This window comes from Oncorhynchus masou, chromosome 5 (assembly GCF_036934945.1).
Source record: "Oncorhynchus masou masou isolate Uvic2021 chromosome 5, UVic_Omas_1.1, whole genome shotgun sequence".
Classification (NCBI taxonomy): Eukaryota; Metazoa; Chordata; class Actinopteri; order Salmoniformes; family Salmonidae; genus Oncorhynchus; species Oncorhynchus masou.
In genome coordinates this window covers 29,816,406-29,834,808 of record NC_088216.1, presented here as the reverse complement: position 1 = coordinate 29,834,808, position 18,403 = coordinate 29,816,406, and the positions used below count along the sequence as shown (strand labels likewise).

Sequence of the window (18,403 nt, the reverse complement as noted above, 5' to 3'; positions counted from 1 at the left end):
AATGTATTGTAGGGTAAATAAAGTGTGGCCATTTCAATATTCCCTCTATTCAGGAAATCAGTCGGTCAAGCAGGTGCTGTGGACGGAACTGTAGCAGGGGGTAGAAAAGTAGGGACAATCACCATCCAATATGGGGTCTATACGTTTTATGTGGATGTTACTCCTCTCAGGCTCTCTATGTGTTCATGATGTCATGGGACTCCCCATCAGTGAGTAAAGTCTGTTTGTGGCTACATTTTGAAGATTGGTATGATATCAATACGGTACATGGTTTGGGGAATACTGTATACAGTAGATTAATAGAAAATGGTTAAGATCAATTAGAAATGTTAATCGGTAATTGATTTGCCTTTGTATTTTGCTAAATGTATGCTCTTATATTATTTTACACATATAAGATATTTATTAGATTATTATTATGTATTTTTGACACTTCATTTAGACATTAGTAAACAGAGGGGGAGACAGGCAAGATGGAGTAACAGTAGGGAGGGTAAATGCGGGGAATGAACCAGTAGGGAGCGGCTTATATGTGGCTGGATCCTAGAGTGTTGCCATTAGACCATGACGCTTGTTGTTACCTAATTACAGTGGCGATTTTAGCATGTTTATCTTGGTAGGGCAGCGTCCCCCCCATTTTTGAGATGCGTGCCAGCAAAGCCACTACACAACACTAAATGATTTTGTCCTCAAACTTTGTCATCAAAGTTTGGCATTCTCTGAATTTATGGTGCTTTCAAGACAACTGGGAACTCTGAAAAAAAACAAGGTTGAATCATGACGTCAGTGATCTTCAGGTTGGATCTTTAGAAAGAGGCCTGAGTTCCCGACATGGAATTCCGAATTGAATGACCGTTAGAAACGTATTTTCCCAGTAGGAGCTCGTTTTTTTCCCAAGGTCCCAGTTGTCATGAACTCACTGAAGTCTGAGATTTCCGGGTTTCCAGTTGTTTTGAACATGGCAGAGGTTATGCTGGATTGACAGCATAGACAATGTTTTCAACCTTTTCTGGCCCATGGTGTTGAATGTTTATCCTTTTAAGCTTGGAAAAGAGACCCTTATACTCAGACTTGGACCACACACCCACTCCACTGAATAGCAGGCTAGTGATTGCTTTACAACGCTTGCAGTTCACTGCTGATTTCTTCCAAACCACTCATTGTTGAATTTGCAATTTCCAATTTATTGTGTAATGTTTATGTCCAATGGCCGATGAGCACTGATACATGTTATCTATAATTTCTCTTCATATGACAAGGATTCATATGAAAAGGATTTGCCAGTAGATTGTCGACGTGATTCATGATGACTGCTTGTCTAGTTTGCTAGCTAAGATTTTGAACGTATGATGTTGACATGATCAGTCCCATCAAATCTACCGTAGATATAACGTGATTTTATCTGTGGCCAATGACCTTGAGACTTCTTGGATGGGCACTTCTAATTTTACTCTATGGCAGCACCAAGGGGCTTGAGTTTTTGAGCTCTCCCCGTAGATTGTCCAGGGATATAGTGTCCCCATGAGTGACAGAACACTGAGCCAATCATGGCGTAACTAGAGAACATTACCAACCCCTATGATTCGTATTTTCCGCTGGCTGCTCCACCACCACAGAAAGCACTGAGCTAGGCTGAAACACCTTCAATAAGGAGCTGCCTTATTCAATTTTTTTAAAGAGACCATTTTTGTATGCGGCTTTATTAACAATGATTTTTTTTTTTTTTTTTTTTACATTGTTTGCAAACTGATAAGTGACACGTATTAATGGCAAATTAACATGCAAAACAGGAGATATTGACACAACTCAAATAGAATTCACCAGAATCCTGATTAGAGATTGTCATTTGCTATTTCATGATGCTAAAGATCCACGTAAACAATACCATGTCTGCCCTAATGTTTATTTCTAGGTACATCAGTGAACTGTGCTGAAGGGTCAGACCTAACACTGGGAACTGTGGATGAGGAATATGAGGGTAATCAATGCAGTCATTCATTGCAGTCATCCATGCCATATCCATTCAAGTATTATATTTGTTCATGAGTCACCAAACCAATTTGTCTTACTGGTATTTCTGTTAATAAACGATTACACAGGAAAAGAGAGATGCCTGGATGAGGGGAGAAAATGAGATTTATAGAATGGGTTCAGTCTTTTTTGTAACAACCTTTGTTACAATATATTGACTAATGGGGGGAAACATTCAACAACATTAAATAGAAATTGCTGGTACTATACATCACCCTAATGAATATTTGCCTCCCCCTGATGCTACAACAGGGGAAGTGGAAGCCCTTAACGAGATCCCCGTGGGTAATACCGTGAGGCTTGAGGCGTATGCCTTTCCAGAACACGTACATTTTCTCGAGTTAGTTTACACCCCTGGGAGTACAAATGCAACAGTCCGTACCAAGATGGCGCTGGATGCAGATCTGTTAACACAGGTGAGATGGTTATGTTGGCTCTACAACGTCTAGCTCTGGTCCAGGGTGTTGGTGCGCGTGCCTCTGCTAAACTCCTATAGTAGAGGAATGCGCAGTAGCGCTCTGGATCAGAGCTATACAACGTCATTCATGGTCAAGTATGGTTCACGTTAGGTGTTCGCTTTTTTATTGACAAAATAGGCGAAGGCTAATTCCTGATGAACATGCTGCAAAGGGTTTTGAACTTTACAATTATCCCCCCCTCTCCCTCTTGTAGACTGGCGGTCAACTTTGGTATTCTGTTGTGTGTGTGAATGGCGCGGTAAGTAAAATTGAAAGATTATAAACTAATGTGACAATGGTTAGTATGTATGCTGTATATGATGGATTGTAACAATATATTGTAATGTATGAGAAGTGCATTTTGTTGACATAAAACTGTTATTATCTCTTCAGCTCGAAAATAAACGAAAACTTATCGTCACCGACCTAAATGACAACGCTCCAATATTTGAGCAAAAGGTGTACACGAAAGCGATATCTGAGGTAAGGCTACATCAGTCTACAAAAGATGAGTTGGCTAAAACATAATACTCCTGTCTTACACCTTGCAATACAATGAGCCCCTACGGGGTGTTTACGTGGTTAACCACCATGTGTTTTGTCTCTCCAGATTCAGGCAGTGAATTCTGAGGTGATCAGAGTGAAAGCAGTGGATGCAGATATCAGCATAAACAACAACAGAATTACATACCGCATATTGGTGAGTCACACATGGGCCCGCATTCACCAAGAGTCCCAGAGCAGGAGTGCTGATATAGGATCAGTTTAGTCTTTTAGATAATAATAAATAAGAAGGGAGACCTGATCCTAGATCAGCAGTCCTCCTCTAAGACGCCTGAAACATTCAGGTCCTGGTCTATAGTTTTTAATAAGTGTAACAGCAGTGGTTCTGTGACCACACCTGAGCTACATTATCCCCTTAGCATAGAGGGATGGACAGGAGATCCGGGTTTGAATCCTTTTGGTCACACAAATTAGTCACAGCGAAGTGATCAATATGTCATATTCACCAAAGTAAACCGCTAGTCTAAACTGTCCATACAACATTCTTACAAAAATATATACAATGTATACAATGTAGGTCTATAATCTATAGCAGATATTGGAAAACCCAATGGAAATTATGACTGAACAGATTTATCTGATTCTTCCTCTGATACTGTTCCACAATGACTTTGGTCTTCCACCTTATTTAAGGACCCAGCACCCGCTGAATTTGAGGTCCGCAACGATGGGGTTGTACTGCTTAAGAGACCTCTGAACTACAACATCGCCCAAAACTACAAATTCACAGTTGAGGCGCGGGTAGGTGATCTCACCATATCACAACCTACCACATTGGTCCAGAAATGGATATCCATGTTTATCTATTAATAATGCTTCTGGGATCCTTCCTTTTAGGATAATGGTGATCTCTTCGACACAGCAGACGTTGTTCTTGAGATTACGGACTTTGATAATCTGAATCCCTATTTCAATCACAGCCTTTACCAGGCTACCATACAGGAAGAACAAGTGAGTGTCATCATACCCATCAGACTACAAAATGTTGTATATGTATCCTTAAAGCCACTGTGTTGCTATGGTTGTGATGTCTATTTAATACATCATCTCCTCTTTAGACAGGGCCTTTCCTCACCATCCAGCCAGAGGGCATAAAAGCACAAGATGGAGACACTGGTATTAATGTGGCTATAGTCTACAGCATCAGTTCAGGTAATCTACTTGAGGCTTTTACCACAGGCTTGGACTACAACTCCCATCAGTCTTAGGATTTTTTTGTTGTTGATATGAAACAAGTACACTATATATACAAAAGTATGTTGACACCCATTCAAATTAGTCGATTTGCCTATTTCAGCCATACCCGTCGCTGACAGGTGTATAAACTCAAGCACACAGCCATGCAACCTCCATAGACAAATACTGCCAGTAGAATGGCCTTACTGAATAGCTCAGTGGCTTACAACGTGGCACCCTCATATGATGCCACCTTTCCAACAAGACAGTTTGTCCAGTTTCTGCCCTGCTACTGTAGAGCTGCCCCCGTCAACTGTAAGTGCTGTTATTGTTAAGTGGAAACATCTAGGAGCAACAACGGCTCAGGCGCAAAGTGGTAGGCCACACAAGCTCACAGAACGGGATTGCCGAGTACTGAAACACGTAAAAATCATCTATCGGTTTCAACACTCCCTACCGAGTTCCAAACTGCCTCTGAAAGCAACGTCAGCACAGTAACTGTTCATTGGGAGCTTCATGAAATGTGTTTCCATGGCCAAGCCGGCAGGGTAGTCTAGTGGTTAGAGCGTTGGACTAGTAACCAAGTTCAAGTTCAAATCCCTGAGCTGACAAGGTACAAATCTGTCGTTCTGCCCCTGAACAGTCAGTTAACCCACTGTTCCTAGGCCGTCATTGAAAATAAGAATTTAAACAAATAAAAAAGCCTAAGATCACCATGCACAATGCCAATTGTCGGCTGGAGTGGTGTAATGCTCACCGCCATTGCACTCTGGAACAGTGGAAACTCGTTCTCTGGAATGAATCACGCTTCACCATTGGGCAGTCCGGCAGACAAATCTGGGTTTAGTGGATGCCAGGACAACGCTACCTGCCTCAATGCATATTGCCAACTGTAAAGTTTGGTGGAGAAGAAATAATGGTCTGAGGCGGTCTTTCATTGTTTGGGCTAGGCCCCTTAGTTCCAGTGAAGGGAAAACTTAACGCTACAGCACACAAGTACATTTTAGACGATTCTGTGCTTCCAACTTTGTGACAACAATTTGGGGAAGGCCCTTTCCGCATAACAATGCTCCCGTGCACAAAGTGAGGTCCATACAGAAATGGTTTGTCGATATCGGTGTGGAAGAACTTGACTGGTCTGCACAGAGCCCTGACTTCAACCCCATTGAACACTTTTGGGTTGAATTGAAAACGCAGACTGCGAGCCAGGCCCAACCTCACTAATGCTCTTGTGGCTGAATGGAAGCATGTCCCCGCAGCAATGTTCCAACATCCAGTGGAAAGCCTTCCCAGAAGAGTGGAGGTGGTTATATTAATGCCCATGATTTTGTAATGAGATGTTCGTCGACCAAGTGTCTACATACATTTGGTCATGGAGTGTATCTTTGCATATGGAAACCATCAGAATATCATATTTGCATGAAAACGTATGTATGAGGTTCTGTTCACATTGTGGTGGAATGTTGTTGTGTGACTTTACCTCAGTATCGCCAAGCAAGTATCTCAGTAACTTCAACATCGACACAAACAGTGGAATCATCTCTGTGGTGACTGGGCTGGACAGAGAGGAGATATCCACAGTCACTGTCAATATCAAGGTATTGGGAATTGTAGCTATAGCATTCTAGCGTTTTACGATTACTCTAAATAAGTAAAACCACACTTCTCTCAGTTCATTCTCACTGTAGATTTATTCACAATCACAAGTGCATTAAGACAGTTAACATGGTATGGGCATTAGGAGGGCTGGTGACCGTTGTATACATCCCAAGTTATGGATGTCAAATATCAACATCTATCACTTCCTTCCAGGCATCTCAGCAGGATGACAGCCTAAAGTCCTCTGACGCTTTGGTGTCTGTTACAATCGAGGACGTCAATGACAACGCTCCAGAGTTTGACAAAGCTAGCTACTCTGTCGCAATATTGGAGAACTCTCAAAAAGACACAGTTGTTTTCAGAGTCACAATCACTGACCTGGACAAGGTAGGTACAGTGGCATAAAAAACATGGGTGATGGATTTACACAAAAAGAGATGTATTTCACTACTCGAGCTAGGAAGCGATGTCAATAAGTGCATATATCAAAACAGTTTACACGTTTGTATCTTGAGTTGTCTGTTTCTACATGAGCCAAATCATTTGTCACACTTAATTTTATTTTTTTCATTTTAAAACTTCATTCCCCCCCCCCCCCCAATTGGACATGAAACCATTTTGTCTTTGTCTTAGGGTGGATTTGTGGGAACGTTGCAGATCCTTCCGGAGTCTGTACCTTTCTCTATACTCTTGGATGGAACTGTCATAGTGAAGAGTTCAGCTGACCTGGACAGGGAGACTGTTGGAAACTTCCTCTTTCAGGTCAGACACTCTGAAACATAACAGTACTCAGACCTACAACTTTTATCCATTTAGCAGCTGACATAATCACAATAGCTAACAAATCAGCAAGGAACCTGTAAATATGTCTCAAAAGGTGCAAAGTCCAGGTCTAATGGCACTTGGCAGTGCCCTGTACCATCTAATAAAACATGTCTTATCAAGAAATCTGTCCCAATGGGGAGTGCACACGTCAGTTGGTATGCTGTTGAACACCTTCCCATGTCTTCCCTACATCCAATATGAAGATTGAAGCACGGGAAAATGACCCACCTAACCACGTTGTGTTGGCTGATGTGAACGTCACCCTCCTGGATGAGAATGACAACAATCCTCAATTTAAGAGCTCCAGGTATGAGGGCAAGGTCTTCAAGAATCAAACAGTGGGGATGTTGGTTATCCAGGTGAGATGGCTTCTAACCTTGAACCTCAATTCGTCACTGTGTTTGTTAAAGTGTTTTGTCAGAGCCATTTACAATGTGGGAAACACATGATAGCCATAGTAACACGATTGTAAAAAGAAAACAATGGTATTGCTTTGGTCACCACACCATGTGATTGTTAGGTTGAAGCAGCAGACCTGGATGCCGGTGCTAATGGACAGGTCAAGTACTCAATAGAGTTTGGGAACCTGGAAGGATATTTCTCCATCGACGAAAACACAGGCGATATAAAACTGGAAAAAACCATTCCTCTGGAGGAGAACAAGGTCCTTCAGTTCCCTCTCTATGTGGCAGCAAGAGATGGTGAGTCTAGGTACAGTCTCTGTATAGAGAACTTGAAGGTAGTGTCATGTAAACCTTTGTGGAGCGCAATGTAGTGCGGAATTAATCTGAGCCTAAAGTTGAGGAGATATGTGAAAGAACACAAGCAACTCAAACAAACATACCATAGTCTAGTAACCATAGTATATATACACTGTAGACTAAAATAATATGAGAGGAATAGTGTATATCTACAGGAGGCTAGTTGGTCAACAGCTGGAGATTTGGTTATGGGTTCCCAAAGAAATTGCAACCCAAAGTGACTGTTCTCCTCTCCTGTAGGTGGCGTAACATCTCGTTCCTCCTCGGTGCTAGTGGAGATCCAGGCACCTGGAGATCCCAACCCCCAGTTCCTCTTGAACACTTACCGTGGGAGGATAGAGGAAGAGACAGTTCCAGGGACGGTGATTGTCAAGGTGAACTTCCCCAGAACCACTCAATTCTACTTCATCTGAAAAAACCAACCAGATCGATCCTATAACATTTTTGTCACCCCATATATAGGTGACATTCCTAGCAGGAACAACAGTAGTTCCCGTGACGCTTCAGGTCCTGACGGACGCCGACAAGTTCGCCATTGACTCCAAAGGCGTTTTCACCTCAAAGGTCAAACTGGACTATGAGACCCAAAATAACTACTCAGTCCAGATCTCAATCTCGGATGGCACCAGTAGCGATGACGCAACCGTTGTGGTGGAAGTGATTGACATCAATGACAACAGCCCCGTGTTTGGCGCCAGCTCTGTGACACAACTGGTCCCTGAGGATACGGAGGTAGGGGCCAACCTCACTGCCATGACCGCCACGGACGCGGACAACGGCTTCAACAGGGAGCTCCGCTATGCCCTCCGGGGAGGCGAGGGGAAGTTCGCTATCGATCCCAAAATAGGGATGGTGTCCCTGGCTGGGGCGCTGGACAGAGAGACCAAAGCAGAGTTCAGCCTGGAGGTGGTGGCTCAGGACCAAGGTCGTCCAGCTCTCTCCACAACCGCCACTCTGCTCATTCAAGTATCTGACATCAACGACAATGTTCCAAGTTTCTCCAAGACGGAATATGAGGTTGAGGTCTTAGAAACAGAGTCTGTGGGAACGACACTGGTCACACTAGAAGCGGTGGATCTTGATGAAGGCACAAACGGTACAGTGACCTATAGTATATTTCTGCAAGACCCTCCCTCGACCGTGGCGTTCTTCCAGCTGGACTCGTCCACTGGGGAACTGCGGCTGGCGCAGGCCTTGGACTATGGAGCAGTGAAGGTGTACAACCTAATGGTACAGGCTGCAGATGGGGGGACCCCGTCCCTCATTGGGAATGGTTCAGTGGTGGTGAGGGTGAAAGATGTGAACAACAACCCGCCTCAGTTTAGCGCAGAGCGTTACGATGTCGCCGTCTCTGAGAACCTGGCCAGCGGAGCGGCTATCGTGACCCTGGAGGTCACCGATGAGGATGAGGTCAGAGAAATGAGACTGTCATTATCATCATGAGATCGATTATATTTCGTTATGATATAAACAATATCTATAACATTACCATCTACATTGAGATCAGTGATATATCTGCACGATATGAAAAATATTGACTACGGTATATCGATTACAGTATAACAATGACGATATATCAACTACTATATATAATCAAATGACAATATATACAGTACCAGTCAACATTTTTCACACACCTGCTCATTCAAGGGTTTTTCTTTATTTTTACTATTTTCTGCATTGAATAATAATAGTGAAGGCATCAAAACTTTGAAATTACATGTATAGAATCATGTAGGAACCAAAAAAGTGTTAAACAAATCAAAATACATTTTATATTTGAGATTCTTCAAAGTAGCCACCCTTTGCCTTGATAACAGCTTTGCACATTCTTGGCATTCTCTCAACCAGCTTCACCTGGAATGCTTTTCCAACAGTCTTGAAGGAGTTCCCACGTGCTGAGAACTTGTTGGCTGCTTTTCCTTCGATCTGCTGTCCAACTCATCCCAAGCCATCTCACAGGGTGGCAGGTAGCCTAGTGGTTAGAGAGTTGGACTAGTAACCGAAAGGTTGCAAGATCCGAGCCGACAAGGTAAAAATGTCTTTCTGCCCCTGAACAAGGCAGTTAACCCACTGTTCTGAGGCTGTCATTGTAAACAATACTTTGTTCTTAACTGACTTTCCTAGTTAAATAAAGGTTAAATTAAAAAAAATGGGTTGAGGTCGGGTGATTGTGGAGGCCAGGTTATCTGATGAGGCACTCCATCATTCTCCTTCTTGGTCAAATAGCCCTCACACAGCCTGGAGGTGTGTTGGGTCATTGTCCTGTTGAAAAACAAATAATAATCCCACTAAGCACAAACCAGATGGGATGGCATATCGCTTCAGAATGCTGTGGCACACTTGTGCCTTGAATTCTAAATAAATCATAGACACTGCCAGCAGGAAAGCACCATCACACCACCTCCTCCATGCTCCACGGTGGGATCCGTTCCCCTCCGCTGCATCTCACAAAGACACGGTGGTTGGAACCAAAAATCTCAAATTTGGAATCATCAGATCAAATGACAGATTTCCACCGGTCTAATGTCCATTGCTCATGTTTCTTGGACCATTGGTGTCCTTTAGTAGTGGTTTCTTTGCAGCAATTTGACAATGAAGGCCTGATTCTCCTCTGAACAGTTGATGTTGAGATGTGTTTGTTACTTGAACTCTGAAGCATTTATTTGGGCTGCAATCTGAGGTGCAGTTATCTCTAATGAATTTGTCCTCTGCAGCAGAGGTAACTCGGTCTTCCTTTCCTGTGGTGGTTCTGATGAGAGACAGTTTCATCATAGCGTTTGATGGTTTTTGAGACTGCACTTGAAGAAACTTTCAAAGCTCTTTTCCGGATTGACTGACCTTCATGTCTTAAAGTAATGATGGACTGTAGTTTCTCTTTTCTTATTTGAGCTGTTCTTGCCATAATATTGACGTGGTCTTTTACCAAATAGGGCTATCTTCTGTATACCAACCCTACATTGTCACAACACAACTGATTGTCTCAAACGCATTAGGAAGAAAATAAATTCCTCAAATTAACAAGGCACACCTGTTAATTGAAATGCATTCCAGGTGACTACCTCATGAAGCTGGTTGACAGAATGCCAAGAGTGTGCAAAGCTGTAATCAAGGCAAAGGGTGGCTACTTTGAAGAATCTCAAATAGATTTTGATATGTTTAAAAATGTTTTGCTTACTACATGATTCCATATGTGTTATTTCATAGTTTTGATGTCTTTACTATTATTCTACAATGTAGAAAATATTAAAAATACCGAAAATCCCTAGCATGAGTAGGTGTGTCCAAACTTTTGACTGGTACTGTATATCGATGACAATATATAAATGGTGTATTTCATGACGATATCAACAATCTGAAAATATTTCAATACAACCATCCCACTAAAACATTTATGACTCATTTTGGAATGATAAACTGACACCATAATCTCTTCCTTTTAGGGTGGATTCTCAAATGGTGACTTCATATTTACCAGTGACACCTTCAACATAAACAAACAAGGTGTTGTTTCCCTGAAGAATGACGTCACCTTGGACAGAGAGACAAAGGATAACTATGTTTTACAGGTATACTACATCATGTCAACTGACATGTGCTTCATCTGCATTTCTCATAAGGTCTACACACAAATATAGGCCCCAATAACAGTTGGGTCTACTTCCATAAATGTAAACTATGTAGAGTGGGGAAACCTTTTCATATCTTAACGATGGGCAAGGACGCAACTGGAGGGCAATCTCTTCCTATCACCCGGACCTCAACCCCACCTGGACACCAAAGTGAACATTGTCTTTGCTCATGTTGTTAAGTCATATAGGTGATAAAAATGTACAACGTGGATAGGCAAAAGCAGGCTGATAATTTTACTTAAGATGCTCAGCGAGACCATGACGGTCAACAACGTTAGACTTTGGTGTCAACAATTTCAACGAATTTACATGCTAAGGTTTGTCAACTACGTCACGTGTTAAAATCGTAACCCTCTCACTGTGTTCAGGTGGTGGCGGTGGACAAAGATGGCCTGAACGCCACAGCCCAGCTCAACATCAGCGTGCTGGACTACAATGACAACACACCCCAGTTCCCTACTCTTCCAGACCCCATCCCTTTCCCTGAGGGGGAGTACTCTGACAAGTCTCCAGGAGAGGTGTACCATATCCTTGCCACAGACTCAGATCTCGGCTCCAACGGAGAAGTCACCATCTCCATCTCCTCATCTGCCACGCCATTTCGCTTCAGGGAGGTGAGTCCAACCAAATAATGAAGCTCCTGGTGAACCTTCTTTACATAATACATTTTGTTAGATGAGAATTTGGATCTAGGGTACCAGGTTCGTTTACTGAGGTGTCAATCATTTTGATTAAGAAATTACCAAACACACAAAAAAAGCAGACGCTTTTGATGACCTCATCATTGGCAAACCATGTTTCTTCTCACGACTTCTCATACTCACTTAATCATGAGCAATGTTGTTAGGGTAACACTGCATATTTACACTAGTGTGTCTTGTGCTGAAGGATGGGATGCTACTGGTTGTGGGTCCTCTGGATCGGGAGACTAAGGACATCTATGAGCTGGTCATTGTGGCCACTGACAAGGGGACACCACAGAGACAGGTACTATATACAAAACACAGTGGCCTAATTTATAGGGTCCCTTCACCCTGAAATCAGTATGACATTACCATAGCAGTACCATATCATAACACTATACACCACAATACCATAACACACAATATCAAAGTTCTGTGCAGCCTGCCTTCTTACACAGTTGGTTTCAACCATTCCAACCCCGCTTCACCAGAACATGACCAGCATCAGAGTGAGCGTGACAGATGTTAATGACAACACGCCGGTGTTCAGTGCCAGTACGTACACGAAGAGCATCCTGGTGAAGGACACCAAAGTGGGGGACGCGCTGTTGACCCTCTCTGCCACAGACAAGGACATGGACCTGAACGCACTCATCACCTACAGGTTAGCCATGCACTGCTGTCAAAACTCACACACACACCTCTGTTGTACTTTCTACTCCCAGTCGTGGAATAAAATCGGCCTAAATGGATCCTTAACAATGTTGAAGAAATGTGTCTGTTCCTACACCGAGTTATGCGTCAAATGCTCCTCCTCTGGCTATCTAGTTTCTCCTCAGGCGCCTCCCCTCGCTTGGCCCTGAATGGTAGCACAGGAGAGGTGACTGTGGTCTCTGACCTTTCGGATGTCACGGAGGACACGCTGCTTGAACTCACTGCAATGGCAAAGGACAGCGGGATGCCTCCTCTGAACTCCACAGGTCAGGGATCGAGCATCACAATTGGACCTGTGTTTGTGTGTTTTTGTAACGTTGAGTTAGTGTATTATTTCATATGTTTGTCTGAATAATGATGGATACTAAATCTGTGTGTGTTCTCTCTTTTCGCCTCATAGCCAATGTCCAGGTCTTCCTGATGACTGTCAGCCTTGGAGTGGACGTGGCCTTTGAGAACTCCTCCTACAACTTCAACGTTCCGGAGAACGAACCAAAAGGGAGACCCGTGGGGACAGTGAAGGCATCACCAGGGAGCCCCGTGTTTGTGGTTAATTATTTCCTGACCACGCACATGGACCTGTTCTCCGTCGATGCCCTAGGAGCCCTCACCACCAAAGAGCCGCTGGACAAAGAGACTGAGGAGTGGTACATCCTGGAGGTGGAGGCAGTGGACTCCAGGACTCCCCCTACTTCTGCCGTCGCAATGGTATGACCCATCCTGGTACCTGGCGACCAGATTTAGAGGACGTTTTAGAGGTGTTGCTTAGCTGAAAATATCTCATCATATGGGGGAACAGATTTCGGATCACAAGTAATCTTTTGTCTCTCACTCTCTTCCCTCACTCTTCCTCTCAGGTCAGGGTACAGGTGGAAGATCTGAACGAGGCCCCAGAGTTCAAGGAAGAGACTTATGAAGCCAAGATCTTCAGCATTGCCCCATACAAATACCCTGTGGTCCAAGTTCAGGTAAGGGATGCAAAAGTGAACAGCGGGATAACCACTACATCCCTGGTGCCATGTCAAAGTTGACATTAGTTCTCCATCCTGACCCCCCACTTTTCACCCCTCTCCCCAGGCCACAGACCCAGACAGTGGTGACAGCGGTCGTCTGGACTACAGTCTGACAGAGTCCAGCTCGTCTTTCGACGTGGACCGTTCCACAGGCCAGGTGTACGTGGTGTCAGCGGTGGGATTAGAAGGAAAGACAACCACTGTCCTGGTGAAGGCCACAGATCCTAAAGGACTTCATGCTACAACCAGGGTGGAGGTGAGTGGTGACAACAGTGTACTGTACATATGTTAACACACATGACTTAACCCACTTGCAACAGTAGTTACAGTATGCTGCTCTATTCTGCCCCCAGGTGGACGTGCAGGGAAGTGCCAGTAATGATGTCGTAGTCATCTCCCTCAACCAGGCCACCAATGTTGTGGAGAAGAAGGTCCCTGAGATGGAGGAGTAAGATATTAGAACTGATAAAGTTTTTGTACCACACAATATGAACCACACAAAAGTGTGGGGCTGTTAGACGGGGTCCTTTTGCCCACTTTATCTCTCTTCCTCAGTCTTTCTCATATGCCTCTCGTTCTCTGTGTCTCTTAGGTCTTTAGGGCGAGTTCTGGGCTGGACCGTAAAGGTGATAGAGATTTCCAGCACCAGCAGAGGAGCTGTTGTGTCCCGGGAATCTGGGAGCGCCGCCAAGACGTACGTCAGCTTCATTGCCGTGAACAGCGGGGAAGTCATCCCTGCCAAAGACGTCAAAAGGTAAGATCAATGTGTTGTTGAAAATCACTTAATCCACAACGAAGTAGGCCATCCTATAATGAGAAAATCAAAGCCATTGTTGGTTAAAGTTTAACTTTGAGGATGGCGAGTCTGGGGTTGGTCTCATTAAGGGAATTTTTGTGGAACATTCTTTAGTAGTTGACATAGACATACAATGACTGGACGCAACATTGCTTCCACAATTTTCTATTCAGCACGATGAACATCCATGTCTGTTCTACACGATACAAATCGAATCGGAAAAATCTGTAATGTGACGTTGCATTCTTGAGAATAAGCCCCTAAGCCCCTAGACCAGCTGGTTCGTGTGTTTACGGACATATTCAATCAATCCTTATCCCAGTCTGCTGTTCCCACATGCTTCAAGAGGGCCACCATTGTTCCTGTGCCCAAGAAAGCTAAGGTAACTGAGCTAAACGACTACCGCCCCGTAGCACTCACTTCCGTCATCATGAAGTGCTTTGAGAGACTAGTCAAGGACCATATCACCTCCACCCTACCTGACACCCTAGACCCACTCCAATTTGCTTACCGCCCCAATAGGTCCACAGACAACACAATCGCATCACACTGCCCTAACCCATCTGGACAAGAGGAATACCTATGTGATAATGCTGTTCATCGACTACAGATCAGCATTTAACACCATAGTACCCTCCAAACTCATCATCAAGCTCGAGGCCCTGGGTCTCGACCCCGCCCTGTGCAACTGGGTACTGGACCTTCCTGGTGGGTTGCCCCCAGGTGGTGAGGGTAGGTAACAACATCTCCACCCCGCTGATCCTCAACACTGGGGCCCCACAAGGGTGCGTTATGAGCCCTCTCCTGTACTCCCTGTTCACCCACGACTGCGTGGCCACGCACGCCTCCAACTTCGGCCCTCGGAGTGTGGTTTCAGGAAAATAACCTCACACTCAACGTCAACAAAACTAAGGAGATGATCGTGGACTTCAGGAAACAGCAGAGGGAGCACCCCCCTATCCACATCGACAGGACAGTAGTGGAGAGGGTAGTAAGTTAAGTTCCTCGGCGTACACATCACGGACAAACTGAATTGGTCCACCCACACAGACAGCGTGGTGAAGAAGGCACAGCAGCACCTCTTCAACCTCAGGAGGCTGAATAAATTTGGCTTGTCACCAAAAGTACTCAAACTTTTACAGATGCACAATCGAGAGCATCCTGTCGGGCTGTATCACCACCTGGTACGGCAACTGCTCCGTCCACAACCGTAAGGCTCTCCAGAGGGTAGTGAGGTCTGCACAACGCATCACCGGGGTCAAACTACCTGCCCTCCAGGACACCTACACCACCCAATGTCACAGGAAGGCCATAAAGATCATCAAGGACAACAACCACCCGAGCCACTGCCTGTTCACCCCGCTATCACCCAGAAGGCGAGGTCAGTACAGGTGCAGGGACCGAGAGACTGAAAAACAGCTTCTATCTCAAGGCCATCAGACTGTTAAACAGCCACCACTAACAGTGAGTGGCTGCTGCCAACATACTGACTCATCTCCAGCCACTTTAATAATGGAAAAATTGATGTAAAAATGTATCACTGGCCACTTAAAACAATGCCACTTAAATGTTTACATACCCTACATTACTCATCTCACTTAAACCATCTACTGCATCTTGCCAACTTTATTAATGCATGTATTAGCCATACCCTAACAATGTTTACATACCCTACATTACTCATCTCATATGTATATACTGTACTCGATGCCATCTACTGCATCTTGACTATGCCGTTATGTACCATCACTCATTCATATATTTTTATGTACATATTCTTCATCCCTTTACACTTATGTGTATATGGTAGTTGTGGAATTATTAGGTTAGATTACTCGTTGGTTATTACTGCATTGTCAGAACTAGAAGCACAAGCATTTCGCGCTACACTTGCATTAACATCTGCTAACCATGTGTATGTGACAAATACAATTTGATTTAATGGCCGTTCTCTGATGTTGCCCACAGCAAGCTGCAGAGCGAGGCAGGCACGGTGAAGGCAGAGCTAGAGAAGGTGTTTGGGGCGGGGCTGGAGCATGTGATGGAGGAGGAGTCAGCCGACCCCGCCTCTGACCAGGTCATAGTCATCGTCCTGGGCGTCCTGTTCGGCCTGAGTCTGCTGGGATTGGTGGCGATGGTGACGTTCACCGTTATCAAGTGAGTAGCTCATTCATGTTTGCTTAGTGTTTGTTATTAGCATTAAGTTAAGATTAGCAAGAAATGACTTATGATAATGAATCTTGCCCTTGCCACTAGCCATAATTGCAATTATGACCCCCTTATCCCCCAAAATGGCTATGATACAAATGATTCTAGGCTAACCACTGATTCAACATCTCAATTTCTTTTCAGGTTCAGAAGGATGAAAGAATCCACAGAGGACTCCTGTAGGGAAAGCTTTGACATTGATCGGCGAATTGAAACTTACATGTAAAGTAGTTTGAATATGCAATACATATGGCGTCTTAACGTTTGATTCATTTGAGACTGATTAAATGATGATGGGATGCAATTGAACGAGTAATATTTCAAAACAATACTTTCTCATTTTTAGACAGCTACTATGCGAGTTCTTTCTCATCCGCCTTTTCTTCTGGTTTAGAAATAGCGATATGAAGGCATCCGCAACAGGCTCAGAACAGGTAAGAACCCAGAGGCCAAACACAGGCTGTTCAAATATACAGTGCGATTTGTTGGTAAAGGGTGATGATCCATGCTGTTGTTTTTTAGGGGCAAAGGTCATGAGGAAAGAGTAAGACTTCACAGGAGGCAGAGCCAGAGTGTGACAGACAAGATGAAGATGGTGACAGCCATAACTCCTCTCTTTAGGTCCCACTGACAACTAAACACAAATAAAGCACACACAATGAATGTGCACCAGAGCAGTGAGACAGATGGAGCAACACTGCAATGAAGGAATGATTAGTTTTCTCTGACTTATTGGTTGTCTAATGCACTAATGCTTTGACCGTCAATTGCTGGCAAGTCTATGCTGCACTTATATTAGGATTAGTTTTCTCTGACTTATTGGTTGTCTAATGCACTAATGCTTTGACCGTCAATTGCTGGCAAGTCTATGCTGCACTTATATTAGGAGACAAACAAAGACCTTTGGCCAATAAATGTAAAAATAAAAAAGGCTATGATATGAACATTTTAGCACTAAGAATAGCACTTACTATTAATTATTTTATATGCTAATACATTGTGGGTGCTAATGATGGTATGTATTTCCTCTGTCACCAAACATACCTGAACCAACTTTCCACTGCATTTAGGTTTAACTAATAAAAAAGACATACCCTGGATAGAAAGTGTCTTATTTTTACCAACATTTCTCTATGCTAATGCTTAGACTCAAACCTTTAGAACTGGCTCGAGCTTGAGACAACAGACTCATGTTCATTATGCACCAAACGGAAGAAAACAGATTGAAACGGAATTACCTGGACTTGTCCAATAAGACTCATTTTATTTTTTTTGCTATTGTACCATTACCATTGTAGGTCTGATGGATGGTGGGGTGTTTCCAAATACTTGTCCTGAAGGCAAGGGCGTAACTTTTTGTTAGAAATTGGAGGGGGTCAGGGTCAACACCCATCTAGGAGGGGGGGGGGGGATCCGGGGGCATGCCCCCCCACCGAAAGATTGTTTTTTTTTTTAAATAGCTGTGAAATTATTGTTTCTGGTGAATATTTAAGGGAAATAAATAAACTGCCCTGATAATTTCTTAAATATACCCCAATCACAACTGACACACCAATATTTTTCTATATTACTTTAAAACTGTCTTCTTACTCTTAACAGTTAAGTCACCACCACACCACTTCTTTAACTACATTTAACTACATTTGTGTACCGTTCACCACGCTTGGCTAGTACTTGAATAACTAGAATAATTTCTTATACACCGTGCTTAACTTGGACTGAAATAGGTGCCGGTACTCATTTTTTTCAGCTAATATTCAATAAGACAAACAGGACCTCAAGCAGTGAGAGTTGCCGGTACTCAGCTCCGGTGAGATCCTGCCAAAGTCAAGCACTACTTATTAGAGGTCGACCGATTCATTGGAACGGCTGATTAATTAGGGCCGATTTTAAGTTTTCATAACAATCGGAAATCGGTATTTTTGGACACAGATTTTGCAGAT

At 43.7% G+C, this 18,403-nt stretch overlaps 1 protein-coding gene across 1 annotated transcript; it reads left to right on the top strand.

The window, feature by feature from the left end:
- The first annotated feature begins 39 nt into the window (after positions 1–39).
- LOC135539372 (protocadherin Fat 4) lies at positions 40–17,262 on the top strand. Its single transcript, XM_064965212.1, has 30 exons — positions 40–209; positions 1,913–1,978; positions 2,284–2,447; positions 2,704–2,748; positions 2,883–2,972; positions 3,100–3,189; positions 3,687–3,794; positions 3,891–4,004; positions 4,112–4,205; positions 5,715–5,827; positions 6,042–6,215; positions 6,462–6,590; positions 6,857–7,012; positions 7,174–7,354; positions 7,655–7,788; positions 7,877–8,824; positions 10,858–10,983; positions 11,415–11,660; positions 11,935–12,033; positions 12,221–12,393; positions 12,558–12,709; positions 12,844–13,151; positions 13,301–13,411; positions 13,521–13,712; positions 13,810–13,904; positions 14,049–14,210; positions 16,221–16,409; positions 16,605–16,682; positions 16,855–16,894; positions 16,983–17,262. Exons 1-30 carry the CDS (start codon positions 131–133, stop codon positions 16,995–16,997), a joined length of 4,671 nt encoding a protein of 1,556 aa, XP_064821284.1. The 5' UTR covers positions 40–130; the 3' UTR covers positions 16,998–17,262.
- The last annotated feature ends 1,141 nt before the right edge of the window (positions 17,263–18,403 follow it).